Genomic DNA, 25880 nt, shown 5'->3' on the forward strand with positions numbered 1-25880 from the left:
TTACTGAATCGCTGTGGCTATTGATTTTGTTGTCCTCAAAGTTATGTGGTGATTGCAAATGTTGTCAAAGACAAATAAAATGTATTCTATTCTAAGTAGACTATACATTTACAATGGTAATAGGAATGTGAATCATATTTAAATGAGTCACAATTATATTTAGAAATAACAAATTCTTTGGGGACCTACTTAGAAGTGGATGCAGAGCTACAAGATCCTTGCCATAAGCATTTCCTTGTTTTAAATTTTATATCACATTATGTGCACAGTGATGCAAAATCTGTATACATTGTATGCTCTTTTATTAAATGACACAACAGTAGCAGCAGCAGACATCAAACACAAGTCCACACCATTTGTCGTTTACAGAATAATTTATATTAACAATAAATATTAATCATATTTCCTTTTTAAACACTTCATTTTCACCATTACATGGTCAGACTATCTAGTTACACATACAAGAAAGAGGTGACAGTGTATAGTGCAATACAAAGATGTTTTGAAGAGTAACCTAGTCTACAATACAGTAATTAGGATTTAAATTAACAATTTCAGAGTCATGACTAAACAAAAATATGTAAAATAACCAATGATCCATGTCATATACAAAAGATAAATTGTACATTAATATAGCTATACAAACAAGAGAGGCCATTTACATAGATTTTAGTTCTGGGACCACTCTGCACCTTGAATATATACATATAAAGTACCCACGAATCTGAATCAAAACATATCCATGGTCTCAAGATACACAACATGAGTGACAATGTGATGTTTTCAACAAACATTTACATACCCTCTGTAACATGGGATGAGTCTACACAACTGTAAGGTTAAAGTCTCTTTAAATGGCACTTTTTGAGTTACTCTTTCCAACAGTGACAAAAACAGAAGTGTAAAACAAATCTGTTTGATTTTCTATCTGTAACATATGTTTTATACAATAAGCCAGTGAATAATAATAATAATAATAATAATAATAATTTCTCTGTTGCTGATTCCCATACAGCCATTTGTTGCATGTATCCAAATAGCAGAATGTTCATGCACTTTTGTGTATTCAAACTGGTATAGAACTCTAGATGATTCCTGTTGTTTGGACATCATAATCATGCATATTTTCATAGATGGGTTAGTTGGTTACTGAAAAATACACTTTAGCTGTAACTTCTTAATGACTCTTCAGAGTGTAAAGCAGTCATTTGATGCAAGTGAACGCCTATACACATTATGTAACCTGAGGCAGAGCACTGAAATACATTCACTTGCATTACTCGAGTTTCTCCTCTGTCCAGCAAGGCAGATGTGCAGGGACGTGCACAAATGTTTTGAGAGGCAGGTGCTCAACCAAGAAAAAAATGGCACTTCCTGTAATCTGGGGTGTTTTAGGTGAAGAAATCCTAGTTTTTAGCAGTCTGATACAGAATAATGGGAGACAAGCTCATTGTTAAAGCCTACCTCTCTCCAAGTTTCAAAACATGCAATTGTTTATTGGACTATAATAATTGGCCTACCATACTTTTCATTAACTTTCATTTCAGAAAGACTTATTTCTCTGTGGAGCCCCCAGCTCTGTACTGTATTTTCCAGACTATAAGTTGTGCTTTTTTCATAGTTTGGCTGGAGGTGTGACTTATACTCAGATGCAACTTATATGTGAAATTATTAAAATATGTAATTTCACATCTTTGTTATTATCACACTGACAACCATGCGAGGGCACTCTAGGCTTGTGTACCAGTATGACACCCACACGGAAGCTGCGCTTCATCTACTTCCGGAGCTGGCGGAGTTGTTCAGAAGCGACACCGAGGATAAAGAATTCAGTGGATTTAGTGATTTGGATTGAGATCCAGACTTATACTTGTATAGTCGACATATAGTCCGGAAAATACATACTTTCTCCCTATGCTGAGTCTCTGCTCTCCAGCGCACTGAGCACAGCTACTGTCTGAGCAGCAGCCTCACACTGGGCTGTGGACAAACACTCCAGAGAACAGTCACAGTCCAGTCTAAAATGTTTGTCCACACTCCTAGACTTAAATGAGAATTCAACTGATGTTTTCCAAGAAATGTGCTGTGCATCGATGTGATATACTCGCGCTATTCAAGCTACAACCGTATTATTGCATCAGCTGTTCTGTCCAAAAAAGTATAATTGGATAAAAGCTTAAGCTATGTAGAATATCTTGATGGACTTTAATTTGTTCCTACAGTCTTTGATTTGGCGCCATGTGATGTTAAGGTTAAGACACATGTGAAGTCTGAAGCTGCAACAGGTAAACGCACATGAGCAAGAGGCAGGAGGGAGGGGAGCGAAGTAACAGTGAGATTCTTTTGTTGTTCAATGTTTCAAACAACTTTTACATGACTGCTGTCTTCATTGGACAAATATTAAACCTAAAAAAATTTGCTGACCACAAGGGCACTTAAGGCAAAGAGACAGGTGCCTGAGCACCACCTGGGCCCTACCTGTGCACGTCCCTGCAGATGTGTACAGTAATTTATGATTCACCTCCATTTAGACATCATCAAAGATCCTGTTACGAGATGACGACATGGACAGATACCTTCCACCTATGTGCCTAATTACAATAAAAAAAACAGACATAATTAAATATGTTGATGATATGTGGCTGTTATTGAGAATTTTAGTACATCAAATGCAGTTTACCTTCCAGTGTCGGTATCAAGTGGGTTATCTGTTAAAGAATCTGCATTAAAATCTAAAGGTTCTGCATCCTGAAGCAGTTCAACGCAGTCCTTCTCTGCCCGATTAGCACTCCGGGAATACTTGGCTTCTATTGACAAAAATAGGATTAGCCCCATTCAGATTATTAAGGCTATATGCTTTCTATCTATGTAAGTATTTAGTCTGACTTACGCCTGTTTGTGTTGGGGTTGACAGTGTCTGAATAGCTGGTTTCCTTCATTTCATGGCTGCCTCTATTTCTTGCAGTATACTCTTCTCTTGGATTGCCATAGCGTTCTTTCCATTCCTGCAAGAAAAAAAAAGAAAAAGATATATATATGATATATATATATATATAGTTTTGATTAGTTGAGCTGGGTTAATACAGTTCTTGCAGCAATTGGTAAAACATGCATGTATTTTTTATAATCTGAACTCACTCTTCGTCTGTTCTCCCCATCTTCAATTCTTTGTCGTTTTCTTTTCTCTGTATAAAAAAAGTAAGTTGAAAAGAAGATACATTTTTCTTAAGCGCTAGAACTGCTGTATGCCTTACCTCGCCTAATAAGCTCTTTACCCTCGTCAATCAAGTCAGATGTCATTTCACAGTCACCCATGAACTGCTGGAAACCCAGCAGGTTTAGACAACGTGTTCCCAGACTAAAAGAGAGTGAAATTTAGTTATGCTTGCATAAGTAGTAATTGCACTTTAAAGGCACTTTACCTGAAGTATGTAGCAATGCAAAGGATCAAAATCAACATGGGATAATAGATATAGAAGCCGTTAGCAATAAAATAGAGAACACGCATGGATCCCATAATCTATAAAGACAAAGCAGACATACTCAGCTAAAAGACCAAAATTAATTAATTAACTGTAGTATTAGCACATTGTATGGCACATGTTGATGTGGCTTACTGAGGTGTATGCAGTCTGTTCTTTCTGCTGATGAGAGATTGCTGAATCCATGTGAATTAAGCCAAGGAAATTAAGACACAGAGGAGGGGTTAAACGGCAGAACAACCTGTAATAATAAAATTGAAGGTAGCTGCGTTTTAGATCAACATATAATTTGTATTAACACTTTAACTGACAATGACACTTACATCCCACTAAACTGAAGACTGTAGGCATCAGTCTGATGATGGGGGGCCAGGTAGTAATAATTAAAAACTCGAATACGAAACACGGTGGAGTAAACACAAATGCAGAGGAAGAAAATTGTGAGGAAACACGCCATCTAATGGACAAGAAACCATATAACATTAGTTTAACAATTTAAAAGGATGAGTGGCAAAAGCAAAGGTAGTTCATAGTAATAAGTACTTTAAATACCTCAATATACAAGTAATTGTAGTCTCTTTCAGCCAGCTGGATGAACACAGCAAAGAGTGAAAGGACAGGGTAGGTGCTGAAGAAAGTGCACTCAGACCATACCACAGCCACACTGAACATAGCTAAGACAAGAGACAGCAGCCTATAAAACCAGCGCTTCAGAAAACACTCCCAGTACCATTCTGGAAAAAAACAAAAACAAAAACACAATAGATACAAAGTAATTCACAATAATTATTGATTATGGAAAAATGTAAAGCCCTATTACAAAACTTACCAACAGTTGGTGTGTAAATGTATCGGCTAAACCATCCAGTTGGCTCTGAAGATGGAAAACTGTGAACAAATTGATGGGTAGAACTAGTTTCATTCTTGGCAACATCTTCCAAATGAATGGCTTGCTGCAGGAGGATCTGCCACTGTACACGGGTCCTGTTGTGCCTTTGCACAGCATAAATCACCTAGATAAAGAAATAATATAGAAAAAAGTGTTAACTCTATTGCATCACATCATTTAAACGCATCACTGGCCTTTTACCTGTTTATGAAGTTTTACAAGACTCTTCTCACTGGGGTATGTGTTTTGTTTGTCATCAAAATCTTCATAGTCATCCATGTTTCTCCCCATTTTCTCTTGATAGTCAACTGGGCACTGCGTCATTACAGTCATGACATTACAGGCATCACACTAAAACTGTCAGCAGGTGAGGAGATTGTTAAAAGTACTTACTTTTCTGAGTATTGTGTCAACACATTTTCTCAGTGGATGGTTGTACTTTATAGATTCACTCACTTTTCTCACCTCCTGAAATCAAAGGCAAAGCTGAAATTGTAGGTCTACATTAACAGCAAATATAACCCACAATAATCCTTAACATGTACCTCCATAACATCTTCAAGGTTTTCCTCTGCATCAGCTTTTTCTGTCATTAGTTTTGATGCCTTAAAATATGTTTTGATGAGCATGTGTCCATGTCTGGATGCATTCCAGTAAGAGCGAGGAATTTCCACCAATCCATATCCAAGCAACAACACCAGAAGAAACAAGCCCCATGTGTTGGCTGCTGTGATACCAATGGTCTGCAGTTCATACCTGAGGATATCACAGAAATGTAAAGGTTTTAAGCAGTGTTTTAACCTAAATCTCTGGAAAGAACATAAAATATTCACCAGGAGAGATGCCACTGTGGGCTGACAGCCACATATATAAGCAGAGAGCCAAATATCAGCAAATATGTCCCATAATAGATTGCATTTTCTATCAGTGCAGTTTTAATTTTTCCAGTGATAGAAAAACCTCCAGATCGAGCGTATGACTGCATGAAAGGCAAGAGCAACCTAGATGTACAAACACACAAAGAATGTTATATACAATATTCTAGTAATAATCAGAAGGTTACATTGACTGACCATGTCAGACACTGTGATGTCCAATACACCACTCTCCAGAAGACAGGCATAATCCCATTAGGAATATAACTCCATGGCTTGTAGCATGGTTTTGGACTATAACAAATGAAAAGTACAGCAAAAAGGTTAAATAAACAATATCCCTTTCAATTATTATACATAATATGAGTGCTCATAGCATAGCAACATCAAACCATCTATCAATGTGAATTATAAGAAAAGCAAACAAAACAAGTGGTAGGAACTAAAGGCCATTCTAGACCAAAGTGATTTTATGAACTGAAAGACACGGTCTCTGTGCCTGTGGGTTTGAATTTGTCTGGAGTGGCCTTGAGATTAGGGTTAGTCGTCGCAGATAGTTTGCCTGCAAGATGGGGAGTATATTGAATCCTTTTATCACTGTACATGGCAGTCACCTCTTAGTAGATGTGACAGATGCGTTTCTTGTGGTGTTAATAAATGGGAATTGACCAGTAGTGGGTTCTGAGGCAATCTTCTCCTGGTCAATAATGCATTGTCTGTAGATTGTCTGTAGAAAATATAAAAAGATTAATAAGACTGCGAATACAAATATATTCTGTTCTATCTCAATTTAACACTAACCGTGCTAACATCCAAAGGCAAGATGAAGACGATTAAGAAACACAGGTACCAGGCAAGAAGTGTGCCAAATAATACCATACGCTGTTGCTTGCGGAAGTCACCATACCGATGCAGCAGAAACAATGCCAGAAAAAACACCACCACAATTTCAATGCCCAGAGCTGCTCCACTCATCTTTTTAATGAAGCCTTGTAGTGACCTGAAATATAAATTAATTAATGATTAGCAATGTCATATCATCAGTTTGAGATTTGTGTAGTTCCTCTCACACATGTTTTCTGCTGCCAAATAGGATGAACCTGTACTTTCAGAATAAGGCTTTTTTGTTTTAGACGTGGGGGATAGGGCGCTGTCATTGTAAGTAATGTTAGTGACAGATCCCATAATCCATTTTTATTGCTCACAAAGATCATAATTAACCAAGCAAGAAATTAAGTTGTATAGACTGCGACATAGAATAAATATTGTTCCATCAGTAAAACATAACGTACACATCCCATCCGACGCCCATGCCCCTTTAAAACACAAATGATGAAAGCCTCTTGTGATACAGTCCTAAAGGAATTCAGCTGTTTAATTGGAAAAAAAGACATCATAGATGGGGGCACTAGGATAAATCCACGTAGCTGCTACACGGATACAGCAGCTTTATCAGTACAATAACAAGCTAGCTGTTAGCTTACATGTTATGCTGAGTTTCTTAAATTTTGTTACTCACCTTTAGAGCGGAAGTCTGACAGGTCAATTCCTCATATTAAGATATGCTTATAGCTGTCTTTATAATGATGATTATTATTTATATGTTTTTACATCAACTGAAGTCTGCTTAAACTGCGTCGCTAACAGCAACGGCACATCCTGGTTTTCCTCTCCACAGACGCCAACGTCACTGTGAGGAGTCTTAAATCGCGCATGCGCAGTAAGACGACTCTGCAATAGTTTTAAACATGAAGAATTTTGGACTGATCAGTCATGTAACTAAGGTGGTTGTGGATGAGAAGTGACAGCAGCTATGGTGTTTATGAACTCAAGGCGCATGACCAGACATTCCACAGGAAAGGCTTTTAGATAGATACTTTATTGATCCCGAGGGCAATTCAAAGCTCGGCTGCAGCACCATAGAAAAGACTCATGCACTCATCAGCTGTAGGGATTACGTAACTGGTAGCATGATGTGATGTGATACCTAGACCTTACATACAAATACCTGTAGGGGCTGGACAAGGACACCCATTAAGCGGTGGAGCAATGTGGCATCTCTTTGTTTTTTACACATTAGCCAAAGGCAAAGTTGCTTTATTGTCAGCGTCAATCTATTCCACATTCCTGATACAAGGCCTAAAAAATATCTCAATTAAAATGTGTAACATTAAAGTTAGACCAAATGGTCAACTAGGCTATCTAAAGAAATTATATTATTCTTGTTAATTAGCCTAATTATATTTATACATACCACACTAAGCATCCTGTTTATAATATTTGTTCCACTGAGACCTATTGCCTATTTCAGAATGTTCCGATAGAAGCTTTGCCCCCCAAAACATGACACAATGTGCACACCAGATTGATTTTCGTTATTAATGTTTCACTCAGTCTTGCTGTAACATTTAACACGAGCCAGTTTGTTTTGAGTATATATAGTCCCAGGGGCAGATCTTATCAGGAAATGTGTAATTAACCTAGTCCTCTTGGACTTCTTCATTGCAGTCTATGCAGCTTTAACCCCAAACCAAGAGTCAGAAGGACACTTTAAATTTGAACTGACTGCAACTTGATGACAAAATAAGAGCAAAACAATGAATATTCAAACTTTGCAGGCACCATTTAGCTGTATGTATTGTGTAGGCCTATAGGTGTATAACCAGCTGTAGAGAGATACCTGTTCTAAAACAAACCTGACCAGTTATTAAGCAATTATGAAGCAACAAGAAGTGGCTTTGTAACTGTGATCTCCACCCATTTTCTACAAATAATACAACATAAATGGGCCTACTGCAGGCCATTATAGAATGAAGCAACTTAAAATTATAACAAAAATTACAGTGATTAGTCCAGAGCACATACTGTTAAAACATAAATTAGTTCTTCTAGGTTAAGATTTATAGGCGTATATAGTGTGTCAATAGGCTTTACAATATGCTGACATAGCATTATGTCCAATGATTATAAGCAATTAAGTTTTAAACTGAGGGTTCTCAAACTTGTTTAGGGACCACAGACTGGTATAAAAATATCCCAAGGACACCGTCCGATCCTCAGGATGACATTATTATAAAATTATGAAGTTTAATCCATGTTTATAACTAAGTTTGGATGAAAGATTCATTTCTGGTCCCTGGGTCAACACATGGCCCTAAGTTGTAGTATGCCCTATAATGTTTACTTTTAAAGTCTACAGGCTTAAGATCTATTTGTAAGACACTTGAAAGTTAATGATCTACTATTGATTTGTTTTGTCGAAGTCAGAGGTGGTCAGTAATTTAGTTTATAAGGCCTACATCTTTTGGATAGGTCTGTCTTTATTTTTGTAGTAATAATTAGTAAAGTAATTAATACTTTAGCATCACAACATTTGAAAGACAAATTATGGCCTATTACTTCCTAGCCACATTTCTCAAAAGGCTTCCAAGTATAGGATACATGTTATTTTTGTGAAGGCCTTTTCTGCATCCCATTTTGTCCCATGAGTGGATTTGACAAATTCATATATTTGGTTTGGTGGGATAGTACCTGAGGTAAGTATTCATCATAATCAGTCAAGTGGCAGTTTGTGAAGAAATTTAGAAAACAATAAATAGAAAAATAAAGAAAGTAGCAGTCAGTTCTAAAACGGGACCTCTACCTATGTCATGAACACCATCTAAAATACAGAAAAAGTTTAAAAGTATTATAATTTATTATTGTTTGTCAAATCAGAGCCTAACTATTATGTAAGTTTTGTCTCTTGCTATCATTATGGTTGCTAACATAGGCTATGTCATATTTGCTACCCAGATGATTTCAACCAATAGGTCATTTATAAACTTCACCAAAGTTACAAAACTAGAAAAAACTAAGCAAGATTTTTTCAGTCATTAGTTTTGATGCCTTAAAATATGTTTTTATGAGCATGTGTCCATATCTGGGTGCATTCTAGTAAGAGCAGGGAATTTCTACCAATCTAAAATCTACCAAGATTTTTGTAAAAACTTAAATGTAACCGTGTTTTAGGGATATTAGTAGTCTAACCTGTGGTATACAGTCTTCTTCATTCATGATTTTGCACTTCTTTTTCACATCACATGATATATAGCCCTACTCTTTCACAACACTTGGCATGATAAGACTAAAATGCAGTTGGAATCTTGCCTTTATAAGTAATTCTATCTCATCTTATCTAAGTTCCTATTAGCAAAACTTAATTTATATGATTCGTAAAAGGTACTCTTTAAAGTATTTTAATAGGGTACTTCAATAGGCCTGCTTTAACTTAAATGAACATTTGACTGAGCAACTTCTACTTGAGTATTACTCAAGTACTGAAATGCAGTACTTTGACCAGCTCTGGTCCCAGTCACCTCTTTGTCTGCCCAGCTCTGCATGCTCTGGTTCAGGAGAGCACATTTGGACAGCACTGATCACTCCGTCAGGCCTCGCTCTGATTGGCTGCGGACGAGTGTCCACGTGAACCCAGTGTGGGGTTTCACGCTGCCAAAAAAACACAGTACAAGTGCCTGCAAAGACTGTTCTCTCTTACAATTTGCAGGCGGCTTAGGGGTGCTTATGAACCCTGAACAAAGAGGAGTTACATGCAACTTTTAGATAAAATGATTACAAGCTAACCTGCAGCTACACCATTCATTAAAAGGCAAAGCTACCTCTGGTTAACCGGAACCGATCAAGGTAAAGTAATCTGTATATCCTTGAACTAACAAATCGGAAATACCTCTAGCTTGCTGCTTGTTATAATGTTGCTCTGTTAATTGTTTGAAATTAAGATTATACTCACAAAGTCACGTGTTGGTTCTTTGGCGTTCACATCGTTAAAAGTAAACTACCGGGAGTGTCCAAACTTTTCGGGCATGGCCGCTAAGAGCTAGTGATTCATTCAAACACATTCATGCATTTAATAGAGATTTAACTGAGCCAGCACACCTTTTATTCAAGTCCCAAATCCTAATCCTAAATTAACGACTAGGATGACTAGCCCTATAAGTAGGCCTAGTTTGTTTTTAATAGTTAAGTTTGTATTTTCTCTTTCAGTTTGGTGCATGTTTCCCCCGAAGTTGACAATGCCAGTTGACATGGCATTGCCCCTTTACCTGTCCCAAGAGGAGTTTGGCTACAGGACAACGTCCATAAACTACCAGCCAGCTCAAAACTCATGCCTGAGCTTTGAACACTCGCACTGCATTGATCAGATTGAATCCAATGAAAATTCAATCAATGAAACCACAAGAAAAATCAAAAAGCAGGTGACATTTGCAGATCACAAAGGACTCTCTTTAACCAAGGTGAAAATCTTCTCTGAGTTTAATGATCAGATTGACATTCCCGTATCTGTGCAAGAGATGTTGAATGCTGCCATCACACAAGCTACAGAAGAGGACCAGCTGGTGCTGGACTTTCCGCAGCCTTCTTCAGATTACCTGCACTTTCGCCAATGCCTGGAGAACAACTATGTATGTCTAGAGCATTGTGTGTTGAAAGAAAAGCTTCTGGCTGGAACGATTAAAGTGAAAAATTTGTCTTTTGAGAAGTCTGTGAATATGAGGGTGACCTTTGACACATGGAAAAGCCATACAGATATTGGATGTGAGTACATAAAAGACACATATCCAAGTTCCTACAGTGACACTTTCTCTTTTGAGATTTCTATCCCTGAAAATTTGAGGCTGCATGAGCACATTGAATTTGCCATCAGCTATGAAGTGGCAGGCTTTAAGTATTGGGACAGTAATGAGGGGAAGAACTATCGAATCCTGTGGTCTTCAATGAAGAAACGACATGAGGACAGTTACCATAAAGAATCTTTAGGGTTTGGGATCCATTTTGACCGTTATGGGAGCCCCACTTGCTCCCATGGAATTTTTCCTGATTGGCCAAGTTATGCAGGTTATGAAAACATCGGCCCATACTACTAAATACTTTTTTTTTTTTTTTTTTTTTTTTACGATAACATGAACCTTTGATAGAGACATTTCAGTTTTATTTTTTCCCCTGAAGCATTACCATGTTTCACTTTTTTGTAAACGGAAAAAATACCTTGTTAAAAGATACATTGTTGTTTGCTCACAGTACATTGTGTTTATGTGCAATACCATTTTATTATGTGCTGCTATTATACAATGCAAGGTAAAGCTCTGGGGATACACTCTTTTTTTTCCATTAAGGCACATGTAATATAGATGCACATCGGATATTGTCACATTATTCTGCATCATGATGTAATTTTTATTCTAGTTATTGAATGATTTTAATTGTGGTTTATCTAACACTGACCGGCTGTATGTCACATTTGTAAGAATTAAAGAGTTACTAAATGTAGAGTTTTCAACTTTTATTAGAGAAAAATAGGTGAATTATCAGTTTAAATAAAGTATGTTTTATCAGTGTTGCATGTTAGCACTGGAGATCAACATGGGAAACATATTACTTGATTTGAATTTAAACCTTGGATTTTTACAATGTTTATGCATTACACTCTGTTGGGAAATTGGATTTATGTCACTGGTAAGTTACATTGACTTGTAATGTAAGAATAAATTTTAAAAGTTGCAAATAAAAAATTGAATTATTTGTGAAGCAATAGCTCACTGTTTAAAGAGTCATAGACATGAAAAGATGTAATGTCATGGTCATGTTACTCAGTACAGACTTGTAAAAGACAAATCTTTTGTAAACATGCTTCACTAAGATGTGACCGTCCTTCACCCATCTCCCAGAGTTTTGTTTGTTGTCCAGGGACCTCATGTTTACTTATATGCAGTGTTTATGTTAAAGGTCAAATGCTCACATGTTTTTTTGTCTTAAACAGAAGCGATGTATAACTGGTAAAATTAGTTTATGGTATTTGAACTGAATTATTATATATATATTTTTTGTTTGTTTTAATAGATGATGTTTTTTCTTGTGTTTAAAATGACATCTTAACATCTACAGGCCTCTAATGATTATTTGAGATGGGGGCAGACAGTTTTTGGCCACAGAGAGATAACACAGTGAAGCCTCCAGAAATATAAAAAATCTGTTGAATCATTGTCAGTTGAAAATTTAATCAAATTGTCATCAAATCTTTTTTTTTTTTTCATATTGCCCAGTCCTACTCCTATGTATTCATTTATAAACTCTTAAGAAAATATGTCTATGCAAGTTAAATGTAATATAATCTAGAATTGTATCTCAATTATGGGAAAATAAAATGCAAGCTGTGCCAATGGATGTGTGACCCCAATCTTTTGAAATTGTCCGTACACAGGAGCGTCCTTAAGATGGCGCAAGAGTCCTCTTTTTGGATAGCATAGACTCGAATAGTGTTGTTTTGGATTATAGAGATGTTTTTTCCCCTCCAGACCCTGTGTGTTGAGGTGACCCATCGCTCAAAACGAGTCATTTTATTGTTACACATGTTATTTCTAGAGCCCTGTGGTGAATTTAGGGCTTTAGTGCATTTGTGATTATTAAATTTTAAGTGTAAGATGATTTTTTTTTTTTTTACATATATATTTTTCTCTCTGGCATTATTTTACGCAGTGGTTTTATCCTGGCTCTATGCGGACACTGCGCAGTCTGGCCATGTGCAGGCAGTCACTTTCCCTTTGCCCCCCTGTGGTGGCACTGGTGACTGAGCAGGAAGGAGAAGGAACACTGGAAGGTGGGTCCAACTGACGCAGTGTGCAGGGAGGGTGCTGCTGCTCCTACTCCAACGCTTCCCTTCACTCCTAGATGCAGAAAACTCAGAGCCGAGGCACCGCTAAGACAAAAGCCATATACACAGTGACCGAGCGAATAAGAATGAACTGTAGGAAGGTTACCGGGGCCATTATGAGGCGGGGAGAGGGCCCAGCGCTGCGCTCCGGTCGTCGGGGATTACAGCGTGCGCTATAATCACGGTTGGTTTGTTTTCATTGTGTGGTGAATGGCGCAGAAGCAGAGGATGCACGGAGCAACGCTGTGGCCAACGACAGCGTTATTATTTAAGATGTTTGTTTATCTGCCGGCTAGCACTGTCGTTTTGGCGTGCCGTGAAGATTGTTGTTGCTGGACCATCATGCTGCACGCGCAATATCGATGAGGACCGTAAATGAAAACAAGGAGGAGACGCCTGGCTGCAACGCCATGGAGGACAAGGAGAATAACCTAAAGACGGCCAGGATATGGAGGGATGCAGCCCTCAGATCCAGGAAACTACGGAGTAACCTGCGCCAACTCACCCTGTGCTCCAAAAACAACCAGGAGATCATACTGCCAGATGATATCGCCGAGATAGAGGTGCTCAATATCGGTAATAATTTTCTACAGGAACTGCCCGAGGGCCTGGGATCCAGTCTGAACAATCTCCGTGTTCTTGTTCTCAGAAGGAATAGGTTCACGGTTATTCCCGGAGTCATCTTTGAGCTTGGGCAGTTACTTGAACTGGACATGAGCCACAACTGCCTAAAATGTCTCTCTGAGGATGTTGGGAAGTTAAAGGGACTGAAAAAGCTCTGTGTCAGCCATAACAAAATACAATATTTACCCTCTCAAATTGGTATGCTCAAGTTTTTGGAAGAGCTCGACATCAGCTTTAATGAGCTACGGGATCTACCCAAATCCTTCACTAACCTCACCAAGCTGCGAACACTGGATGCAGATCACAACAAGCTGAATCAATTTCCGACTGAGATCCTTGGTCTCTGGGAGTTAGAGGAGCTAGACTTGTCGGGAAATAAATTTGAGAAATTGCCAACAGATCTTGTAAAACTAAAGTCTACAAAAATCTTGTGGCTCAGTTGCCTTTGTATCAACGCATTGCCGGACACTTTCTGTCAACTGCACAAGATCGAGAGCTTAATGCTGGACAGTAACCACCTACGAGTGCTGCCTCCTGCATTCACCAATTTGCAAAGACTGAAAATGCTTAATCTCTCCTCAAACCATTTTGAAAACTTTCCAGAGGTTATTTTAAGCATCAAAGGATTAGAGGAACTTTACCTGAGCAGAAATAAACTGACTTGCATTCCAGAAGATTTAGGACAACTTGTGAACTTGGCCAATCTGTGGTTGGACAATAACAGCATAACATATCTGCCAGATTCCATTGTAGAACTGTCAAAATTGGAAGAGCTTGTTATACAGGGTAATCAAATAGCCATACTCCCGGATAATTTTGGAAAGCTATCCCAAGTGAACATTTGGAAAGTTAAGGATAACCCTCTTATCCAGCCTCCTTATGAGGTGTGTATGAAGGGAATACCATACATAGCTGCTTATCAAAAAGAACTTGCACAATCCCAGCTTGCTGTGAAGCCAAGACTTAAACTGGTATTAATGGGGTTGAAGAACTCTGGTAAAACTTTACTCAGGCAGAGTTTAGTTAGCAAATCGCAAAATGTGACACATTTCCATGGAAACAAAGGAATTGAAGTCACAAACTGGGTAGCAGATATAGACAGGTGTCTTACATTTTTAGTGTATGATTTGTCAGGGAAGCAAAATTATGACCTCATAAAACCCTTTTTTCTCTCCCCTGGTGCTTTGTATGTCCTTGTAGTAAATCTTAAAATGTATACACCCAAGAACTTTTATGCCCATGTTGGGTATTTTCTTCACCTCCTCGGTGCCAAAGTTCCTCATGCCGTAGTGTGCGTAGTAGGCACACACACAGACGTGTGTGGAGAAATGGAAGTGGAGGAGAAAAGCCTGGACATTCACAGACAAATTGGCCTCCAGGAGCATGCTGACATAGAGTCTCTAAGAGGCCTCATTCAGCAGGTGGACCTGGCTTTGGAGCAGGGCTTTAATGTCCGCTCTTTTAGCCCTCATGTCCCTTTTTATGGTGTGTCTGATAGGAACCTGCGGCGCAGGAAATCCCAGCTACAGTACATGTTGAACCACAGACTGCAGATTCTCTCCCCTGTGGTGTCTGTTAGCTGTACTTGCGCACACACCAACATTCAGAGGCTAAGGGACAAGCTCATGTCCGTCGCTGACCACAGAGACATTTTCCCCAATCTCCACCGCGTGCTGCCTAAGTCCTGGCAGATGCTAGAGGAGCTGCACTTTAAACCCAAAGATCTGTGGCTTTCCTGGTGGGACTCTGCACGTCTGGGCCTCCAGGCAGGACTAACAGAGGACCGCCTACAGAGTGCTTTGTCCTACCTACATGAGAGTGGGAAACTGCTGTATTTTGAGGACAGTCCTACTCTTAAAGAATATGTTTTTCATAATCTTCCAAGATTTATAGCAATTTTAAATGTGTTTTTCCAGAGAGAGGAATCCACTCTCTTGAACAGACTTCTGGCTGAGGGTGAGAGGGGGGACAAAGGGAGGGTGAGCCTGGTCATTGAGGATGAGAAAGGAGAGAGTCTCAGGGTTACACATCTGCAGCATTTTGTGGAGGGCTTTCTTCAAAATGGCCTTCTGCCCTCTAACGTAATCCGCCTGCTTCTCAGACCACTCATTCAGACCCAGCAGGACCTTCACCTCATCATGCAGCTCCTGGAAAAGATGGGAATCTGCTACTGTATCAACAAAACCCGGCGAAATCCACTGAATGGAGCCACTGTGTGGTACAGGTTTCCCAGCTACGTCAACAGCGAGTCCCCCAGCAGCACAGAGGCCTCGGCCGGTGGAGGCTCCTTCTGCCAGTTCTTCTCATTGGAGCAGCTGAACATTCAGTACTGCTTCCCTGTTTTCTTTCCTCCGGGACTCTTTGATCGATTCAGTGTGCAGATAAACAGCCATGTTGTCCAACGGTCAGATGGAAGGCATCAAATCTGTGCATATCGTGGTAAAGTCCCTGTGTTAATAAGCCACCATCCACCAAAAGGAAAACTGACAGAGACACTATCCATAGTCAGCCATGCTTCCCTGCCCAACATTTGGACTGCGTGGCAAGCCATCATGCCACTGGTGGAAGAGCTGAACATGCTGCTTCAAGAGTGGCCTGCGCTCCACTACTCTGTGCATATCATGTGTTCAAAGTGCCTCAAGAGAGGGTCATCCAGCCCACATGCCTTTCCAGGTAATAAGTCCACTTTGTGTTAGTAGGATTTTTAAACTGATTATTTTTGTTGAATACATTATGCTTGTAGAAGTAAGCCTATATATTTATTACAGTTATAACCGTATCAATTCACCACCCCAAAGTATGGAGAGGATGATGGAGCCAAACATCAGCAGTAGCATTGCTGTACTAACTCCACATTTATGGCTTAAATGGAGCTGCTGACAGACCTGTTTCTGTCACACTACCCACAATTAAAAATGCATAGTCACAAAAGTGTATTTGACTTAGCTTTATGTATCTCAAGCTTCAGCAATATAAAACTTATTCTTTTACTCTCTGAATTCACAATTAAAGCACCTTGAGCGGGGCCTGAGGCATTTGACAGTTTTAGTAATTCACAAGGCTGTTATGTGAAGCATGCTCTGATTAGTCTGTTCATTCTCCTACAATAGAGCTTGTGTTCAACAGGTTGTTATGGCCTTTTCATAGTTATATAACTGACCAAAAAACGCTTGTTGTTAATTGTACTGAAGACAGCTGAAGGGAGACCAACACTTCACTCATATCTGTGTCACACAACTGAATTGTATAACTGTACTTAGAAAGTGCTGATAATATAGTATATATATAGGATTATATATTATATACAGGATAATGGTGTAAAGTAGCGAGGTAGTTTCTACTCTTTATAGATGTTGGTAAAATGTGTTTTTTCTGGGCTGATTAGTGCAAAGAATCCCATGGAAAGTTTGCTTTCTATTTAGCCAGTGAACCAAAACAGGAAGTGGTTTGTAGAATGTCTTGGGAGCTATAAAAACTGTGTCAGTGGACCAAGTGAAACGGCTCACTGATCCTCATGTTTTTGTGTTGGTTAGTTGAAGTAGAGATAACTGACAATTAAGTGACAATTTAACAGAGGGACATTTAAACAGGAGAATAGCATTATTCCAAATGAGGGTGTTTAAGGGACTGAATCGTTCGTACTTGCGCTAAACAAATTACACTATTTTGAGCTTTCAGACCATTAAGACATACATTACACCATATGATGTACTTGTCTGTACTGGGACCCCTTGCCTTGATGTTTTACGGTTATGAACCAGGACACATTTTCTCCAGGGCCAGGCCTTTTATGGACATGATATGTTTAGCTGCTCAGGGCTGATGCAGAGTTTAGGCTCCAGACTAAACACACTGTAGTTGAATCAGGAAAGAGACTTTAAAGGAATGTATTTGTTCTTTTTGAATATCAACTTTACAGAGATGTTTCTGATGTACTGCAGAGGTCCCCAACTTTTATGAAATGAAAATGGAGAAGAGTTACTTCTTTTGGTAGTTGCATGAGCTCATAAAGCATTATCAACTATAACGCACGAAGGTAGGTAGTCGTCTAAAATAAACAAACATGATTAGGTAGGTATAGTAGCATATACATAAACACATTTTACTAATTAAGCTGAGGAGAGCTGTTTGGAATGGGGTGGTAGCTACCCGAGTTAATGTTTGGAGACCTCTGGTGTAAACCAACAATACTGTTAGTTTGTGAGACAATGAATGGAAATGAATTAGCCAGTGGAGACAATCCGTAGTATGATAGAGTATATGTGCACTAACACGCATAGTCCTTTTGAATAAATAAACTATTTTTTATCCATTTTATAAATTTCAGTGCTGTACAGTCAATTTGTACTGATATTTTATTATATGAAACTTTACGATCCCTATTATCTAGGCTGGACAAATACTGGAAAAGCATGATATGGAAGGCATGATTAGAGCACAATGAGGTGGTACTCTTGGCAGAAAGATCAAAGTTCCCTCATAGACGCTGTCTGGAGGAGGGACCACCAGGAAACCAGAGTCTGTATCAGAACCTTGCATCAGAACCACTGCTTTGGTGCCACTGTGCCCGTGGCTGCCACTAAATTACAGTATGGTAGACGTTGCCTTTTCTGTTGTATGAGCACTCAAGTGAAGTAGAATATATCTAGTGGCTCATGCCAAAAGCACCTTCACTACTTATGGTTGCTGCTGAATTTACTCTCAACAGGAAATTAGAGGAGTGATTGTCCACGGATTAGTGGGGATTTGGCCAAATAAGTTAAACATGTGTAGGAAAAGGCAGCAGAACCTTTTTATGTGTCAATTACTTGCACAGTAATTTGGCAACCAGTGCACAAATCGTACTCTGACTTAATTGTTAAAGCTTTTGGCTATGTGTTCTCTCCATACTACACTCTCATCTCTTAATTAGACGCTGTTTGTCTCTATCTTAGGGGTTGCCTCATATTTGACAAAACATGGAATGGAGCCAACTGTTACCATTTTAACTTTTGTGAAATATTGCTGTTAAATCATCCTTCGGTGATAATTTAATTGTTGAATGCCTATAATTTTTTTTTTAATAATTCAACTCACTGAATTTAAAGCAGACCTATTCTGCATCTTTTAACCATGTTATAGTTGTTTCTCCTCACCATTTACTCACACAAAGTTGTATTTGGAGTGACTCCTGCAATCTTTAATCGCTTATTTTCAAGACGCCATTTTGCCGATCAATCCTTGTGTTCACTGTAACTGACACACAGTCACTGCTCTGAACCAACTTCATTCTCCAATTTTATCTTCTTAATCTGTGATATACGTAGGATTCAGCAGTGTCACAAAGTCATTTTGGTACAAATGAAAAGAATCCAGAACTCTCTGGTGTGATGTACAGCTGTCCATCGGAGTTGCGGGCAACTTCACGGCTCTTTGTTGTGATGACATTTACGATGACGTCGTCTCCCATTGGGCACCACAGTTTTCTAACACGGAAGTCAGCGGAGTTTTTTTTATTTTTATTTTTTTATTAAGTCATTTTAGATGAATATTGAAATTTAAAATGTTCAAATTATAACATAGAGATCCACAAGTGTCATAGATTCTAAGTATATAACAGACACAAGCACAATATGTCTTCTTTAATATGTTGCCGCTGGTAATACATTTATTTAATCTGAAATGCTTGGCAGGTAACGGTACTAGCTGGACCTGTTTTGCCAACATATAAATTCTTTTCTCATCTGACAACTATGAATAATTTAAAACTGTTAAGAGGATGCTATTTTAACTTAACTTTTATTCATTTCTAGTTTCATTTTCTCAGGTCAAATCAACTAATGGAAACACCACAGTCGTTTTACCCTCACGCTGAGTATGGCATTACAGTCTTGAGTTTATGTGAATAGTTCTTCTTTAAATGCTTTGCTGTGTAAAAGATTACACGGTAATTTCCCTGAAAACTGAAGCATTGTGTGGAATCATTATGCAGCTGACTTGTCTGTGGTCCTTGTGTCTTTCTCTGAGACGTCATTGTCAGCAACTTAATAGCAGAGTCACACGTTTATAATTAATTACAGGGCATGCTGGCGGCTGCATTGCATTTTTGTGGTGAGCAGCATTAGGTAACATTATTTATTTCATCATAAATCTAATACTGCTGTTAATCTCATTCTCAACTGTGTCAAAATGAGATTCAGTATTTTAAACCAAATTAAAATACCATGTGTCGAGGAATATTGTGTATACTGTCCGTAAATAAAACTATAACAAATTACATCAAAAGGAGCTGAAAAATACAATTTGCTTAAACATCTAATGCAATCTCCCAAACAACAGTATGAAGTGATATTTCTGCCCTTTTGTGGTTATTTTTATGGTCCGTTCACATTTTGTGCAATACTTGAACCAAGACATTGAAATAGGCATGTTTTTAAGACTAATTTCTTTTTAAAAAACTTTTCCTGATGCATAGTTGAATATCACCTGAATATAGTTATTGAGATAATGCAAACATAAAAAAAAAATATATATATACATTTTTGTCACTATTGCCCAATAGCAGTTAAGACACAGGATTTTCTTTCTTTCTTTTTTTTAATAAAATGTATTTTAAAATATAAGTACGATGTTTTGACAGGAGAGGACTTTGATAAAATATACATGATATTCTTAAAGCCAGTCTATATGCATGCCTGTATTACAAGTGAGCAGCTTGTTAAAACATGCCCAGATATGCCATTGTCAGCCTTGTTGACCCTTGTTTCCTAACTCCATTCATTCCTCACTCCATTCACATTTCAGACAGATGAGACATCCTTTTTTTGAGATAAGCCCATATTGTGGCTACCATTGAGAAATATCATATGTGCAGTTTTCCTGGGATTGCATGCCCATCATTTTGTTCCTAAAATGTTTTAAAGTTTACATATTAAATTCTTATACTGACATTTTCTCTGTGAAATCTTGGACCATGTTGATGGTGCAGAGAGTAATCCCATAGTAAAGATTGGCAATCCTGTTACATCACTGGTGGTAAGCTGCAGAATTACCTCAGACATGTGATGGAGGCTGTGCATGTTTACACCTGGTGTGTGTGTGACTCTTGTCCTGAGCGCTGCAGCAGCTTATATTGTGCCGACCAAGTCTTTTGATTGTTAGCGCAGCAGCACTACAGCCTCCCTCTTGGCTTCGTGATTGATGTTGTGTTACCTAATTTGGCCACAGTACGGCTGAGTTTAAAGTTACATATACAAATCGATTTTGGACTATGACCATTGTACTGTATATAATTACATATCAACAACAATGCAATGTGCCACAATAGATTGCGAAATTGTGACTATGACGTGCATTGTGCATGTGTCTCAATTTGATGGGCAGTGCCCTGTGGGTTTTTGAGAATAAAAAAGGTCAGTTAAATGACATTATAAAGACATGGCTATTGTATTTGATCAGGAAAGTACCACACTGAGATTCACAATCTCTTTACAGGGGCATCCCACCATAAACTGGCCAACAAGAAAGACTTTTCCAAAGTACTTTCTAGAGAAATTGAATCTACTACTACTCTGGTTTGACTGGCTAATCCAGTAGCATGACAAAAAATGTGGTCTGCTGAAGCTACCCCAGACTGAATTTCTCTGTATGGAATATGAGGAAGTAATGAGGACGTTTTCCCATTCAAATGACATAATATTTTGTTATAAATTGTTTAACCGCTATGGGAGAGACTGAGGAACATATTTATTTGTAATAAGAATAAATAAATATAATTGTTTAATATATGGAAAATAAAATTGTGATTAATTATTTTGCCATATTGCCTCTGAACTCGGAGGCATTCGACTGACACGGTGGTCACACGTGTGGACATAAGACCATTAGTATAGATCTAGGTCTAGAGATGGCTGAGCTGGGCCTTTTTACAGCACCAGGGGCTGGTGTAAGTAACTCTAGTAAGATACATTGTTATGAAGGTCAAACAGCTCAGATAGAATAAGCTCTCATCTGTTATAGTGTATGTCTACAGACTGGTGACTCCTGAAATTAATTTGAGGAAATTGCATGTTGGTCAGTCACTCATTAACCATTACATAGCCTTATTTTGTACATGCCTGACATTTCTTGTGTATACCCTGTTTTCACATTATTACATCTTACACCTACAAGAAATTGATAATTTGCAACTTATTTCAGGCTTGTGTTTAATTTGATAGATGACAATACAAAAAACATTATTTTCCAACAAATAATTTATTTACAATTTTATTTTTCCTTCCTCTGAGCTTAAACACTGTGTGGAGGCTCTGCAGATGCTATAAACAGTATGAATAAAAGGATCCATCTTACACCTACAAGAAATTGATAATTTGCAACTTATTTCAGGCTTGTGTTTAATTTGATAGATGACAATACAAAAAACATTATTTTCCAACAAATAATTTATTTACAATTTTATTTTTCCTTCCTCTGAGCTTAAACACTGTGTGGAGGCTCTGCAGATGCTATAAACAGTATGAATAAAAGGATCTGTGAAAAAAGGATTGTGAAGTGAAGGCAGAATGTATGTCTTATTATCAATTACCTAAAACAAATTAACACAAATAGGGTAAAACCCACAGTAATGAAATATTTTTGACTAACTTAAGTTGTATCTTCAATTTGTCAATTTGTTGCAAAAAGTTCTCTTTCATGATGTGATATAAACTTTATGCCTTTCAGCCAGTTTGTACCTCCACAGATTCTGAGTGTGAAGGAAATGAGATCACAGTCCAACACTCTCTGAATTGACTTTCAACAGCTCAGTTTCCCTACATTTCTTAACAAACATCCTGCACCCCACAGGGAGTTTCAGGAGTCAGGAAAGTGTATTTTTATTGAATAAGAGGATGCACATTCCTTAACAGAAAGCCAAAGGACTGTTGTTCATAGTTGTGAGAGCAGAAATAGAAAAGCTTCCAGGGAAACAGACCAAACTCAGAGGAATGTAAATGATTCTTGTACCTGCTGCTGAAGTGTAAATATGGAGGCCTGACAAGAGATCTGCACATTCCTGCTCTTAAAGTCAAGGGCCAGTCTCTCCCTCCTCCCCCTATGTCCTCAGATTCAGCTTTTCTGTGACTGTTAAGGCACGAGGTTCAGGAGGAGGAGTTATTAGTGTTGACCTATTTCAGTGACTGCATGACTACTCATCCTCTTCCAGGAAAGGAAATATTATTTCCCAAATGAGGAAAATGACTGAATATTGTGACAAAACCCAAAATCAGTTTGGACTGTTTTTATCTGGACTGTGTCCAAACAGCCCCAGAGTAAAAGAGTAGGGTTAGGGTTAGGATTAGGCCGTGGTTTAAGTACTGCTAACGCTGTAGCAGCAGAGGTGACAAGACAACAGTACACTTGATGGACAACAATTTAAAATATTCTTTACAACATTCTGGGCAAAGACCATTATATCACATCTATGCTGATTGTGCTGTTGTCCTTTGCTTACAGTGTCTAAAGGGGTGGCATACATCACATGAGATGAAATGCTCTGTTTTTCCTTATTGAATCATTATCAGTGCTTAATTTGTAAATCAGACGTTGCCAGAACAAAAAGTAGCTTTGGGATGGTGTCCATACAAGGTCAAATCTTTACCCGAAAGCACACAATAGGTGAGTATAAGCACCATAGACAGTACGCCAAAATACACCAATTGATTATCTCACTTAATTCTAAACTATAGCCTATAAAAAGCTGCTTTATTTTTCAGAGAGCTTTTTATACATTATACATGTGTCGCACCGGATGTTCATTCAATGTGACTCAAGTCATAGCAGCACCAGCCACAGTAATCACACCGTCCGGATGCCCTACCCTTCCCTTGATGCTCCTAGACACACTGCATGTATTTGCGTTTATGTGTGTAAGCTCGCAAAACCAAAGCCGTGCGTCAACGCGAGGATGGCCACAACTTATCCAAGTTTCCACATTGCTTCTGTCTAGTTTTCCTGTAAAATTATGTTGTTGCATTAGAGATAATTATATACACACTAAGCTGTGCCATGGATTGTGGATAGCATATATAGATGTAAAAAAAAAACTGTACCAGATAAAGACCTGGGCAACAAAAACAGGTCAGTTGATGTCTAAAGCAGATTATAAATCTCGATGAGTAAAGGCTGACATGGACCGTGTTGTATAGCATAAAACAGGCTCAGGAAAGTGGTTATGACAGTGGTTAATACTGTTATACAATACAACTAAATACATACTGCTTTACTGATACTCTGGGCTCTTAGTTTCTTTGGCCATTCTGGTTTTGACCCTGGAAAAGGCAGTTGTATTGCTGAAAGTCAGAGGGTCAGTGAGCGTACCCACACTTACTATATTTATAGTCAAGCTTCAGTGCAATTACTTTTTTGTTTTTTGGAAACATTTTTATATCCTCAACATAATAAAGGTTCCTGATCTCGCTTTAGGTCAGACTGTGTGGTGCAGGAAAAGCTTGTGACAGATTTGTGTGCACTGAACAGGAAGTGTCCTAGAATGTGGAGATATTGTATGTCCAGTATGTGTGTGCGCACTGCTACACTGATGTCTTTATGCCTTTATATGTAGCCATTAGACTCATTTGCACACTATGGGCTTACAAAGACACTGTGACAATAACAGACATGCAGCAGAAAAATTAGTATCATCTCACATGTGAACCAAATTAGTTTCAAGGCTACAAAACAGCTGTCATGTTTTACTACTAAAAGGCTCAGTGAGACAATCAAATGTGATTAATTTAGTTAAAATATTTTTCAAATATAAGTTGGAGTATTATGAGCAATTTCATGACATTACTTACTTTTTGCATACAACCTCTACTTTCAAAATGAAAAGGCCAAAGTAGTTTATAAAGTAAAGCTGCCATCTATTGACACTTTTTGTGAACTGCATCTCATATTCTTTTTCGTGTGTGTATTTCAGGTGAACTACTCAGCCAGCCTCGGCCGGAGGGACTCACTGAAATCATCTGTCCAAATGGCGGCGAGCGTGTGAATGTAGCACTGATTTACCCTCCGACTCCCACAGCAGTCAGCCCCAGTCCAAAATAACAGCAGTACTCTACCAGTGGCTCTATAGCTTTTCCAAAACGCCATCCTGAGTGTACCTGTTGTTTCCATTTATGCTGGACATTTAAAAGTGCACACATCTCTGTAATATTTGAGTATTTATACAATAATAAAACATATGGACAGCAGACTTTGCATGTCGTCATATTCGCTGTAATTTTCAAGTTGTCCTTTGTCTTTTATCCATTGTATTGAAGGAGTACGAAACAGCACAAGTATCATACTAGTTACTTCCAGACAATTCAAAGGCAGATTGTATTACCAGGGCTGTCTGACTCACACTACTTCTGTTTTCATAAATTCAAACCATTACAAGACACCTACATAGTGTCCACTCTGAACATGTCTGTTCACTGTATCTCTCTGTATGGTGTACCACAAAAGGCTATGCAGTAAAGACTAACTGCCAAGGAGTGGTCAGTGGAATTTGTACTGGAACTGTTTTTGACCAAACTACAGAATAATAATTGTTTTCTGTACAGTAGTTCCTTAAATGTGTCACTGGAATGAGGAGACATTAGGGTTTGTTTATCCCCTCACTGAAAAAATCTGAACTAAGGGGGAAGTAATCTTCCTATTAATATATTTTTATTTTCATATGTTGGCCTAGGGTGTGACCATCCTAGTTTTGACACATTATCAGTGCAATGTTGTGCATGACCTGGATACAGGGGTGTTGCACTTGTTTGCTGGTTTTAACAGCTCACAGAATAATACCAAAATAAATATCTGGCTTTAATATAAAACTGTGTCTGTATTTTTATTAAAAGATTTACTATACAGATTTATATAAACTAAACAAATGAGCTATATTCATAGGTTTCAGCTTACAGTTTTTAGGCACCTTTGGCACTGACAATTCAAAATAATGAGGTGTAAAGAAAATTGGAGAAATGCTCACCATGGTAACCTAAACCAGACATCCATTTGCAATAACAATGTTCTGATTGTATTATTCTACTCAAGAACTCATACTAATACAGAAGGGAGAGCACTTTATGTTGCCATTTTCTTTCAGATAACTCACTCAAATGCCCATGGTCCATACAAGTTTTACTTCCCAATGAAACAATTTATATCAAGTGGACTATCAAATGGAGTAAGTGTGCCCATACAGTGTGTTGACATGCATACTGTAAATCTGCAAAAATAAAATAGCGCAGTAGCGATTCATTGGGTGAATATTAATTTTCAACACTCTGTGAAGGTCCTGAGGG

General features: G+C 38.2%; 3 protein-coding genes across 3 annotated transcripts; 2 read left to right on the forward strand and 1 right to left on the reverse strand.

The window, feature by feature from the left end:
• Positions 1 to 282: 282 nt before the first annotated feature.
• On the reverse strand, positions 283 to 6940 carry lmbrd2b (LMBR1 domain containing 2b). The gene is made up of 18 exons (XM_055231612.1): positions 6766 to 6940; positions 6048 to 6246; positions 5861 to 5973; positions 5445 to 5540; positions 5205 to 5372; positions 4917 to 5127; positions 4765 to 4839; positions 4573 to 4686; positions 4312 to 4495; positions 4035 to 4216; positions 3806 to 3939; positions 3618 to 3723; positions 3423 to 3520; positions 3255 to 3358; positions 3139 to 3185; positions 2891 to 3005; positions 2681 to 2807; positions 283 to 2591 (listed from the first exon to the last, which is right to left on the reverse strand). Exons 2-18 carry the CDS (start codon positions 6219 to 6221, stop codon positions 2528 to 2530), a joined length of 2112 nt encoding a protein of 703 aa, XP_055087587.1. The 5' UTR covers positions 6222 to 6246; positions 6766 to 6940; the 3' UTR covers positions 283 to 2527.
• A 2750-nt stretch (positions 6941 to 9690) lies between these two features.
• On the forward strand, positions 9691 to 11815 carry ppp1r3b (protein phosphatase 1, regulatory subunit 3B). Its single transcript, XM_033990106.2, has 2 exons — positions 9691 to 9929; positions 10290 to 11815. Exon 2 carries the CDS (start codon positions 10298 to 10300, stop codon positions 11168 to 11170), a length of 873 nt encoding a protein of 290 aa, XP_033845997.1. The 5' UTR covers positions 9691 to 9929; positions 10290 to 10297; the 3' UTR covers positions 11171 to 11815.
• Positions 11816 to 12877: 1062 nt separating this feature from the next.
• On the forward strand, positions 12878 to 25409 carry mfhas1 (multifunctional ROCO family signaling regulator 1). The gene is made up of 2 exons (XM_033990104.2): positions 12878 to 16251; positions 24518 to 25409. Exons 1-2 carry the CDS (start codon positions 13317 to 13319, stop codon positions 24643 to 24645), a joined length of 3063 nt encoding a protein of 1020 aa, XP_033845995.1. The 5' UTR covers positions 12878 to 13316; the 3' UTR covers positions 24646 to 25409.
• Positions 25410 to 25880: the final 471 nt, after the last annotated feature.

The sequence above is a fragment of the Periophthalmus magnuspinnatus genome, chromosome 23, assembly GCF_009829125.3.
Source record: "Periophthalmus magnuspinnatus isolate fPerMag1 chromosome 23, fPerMag1.2.pri, whole genome shotgun sequence".
NCBI lineage: Eukaryota > Metazoa > Chordata > Actinopteri > Gobiiformes > Gobiidae > Periophthalmus > Periophthalmus magnuspinnatus.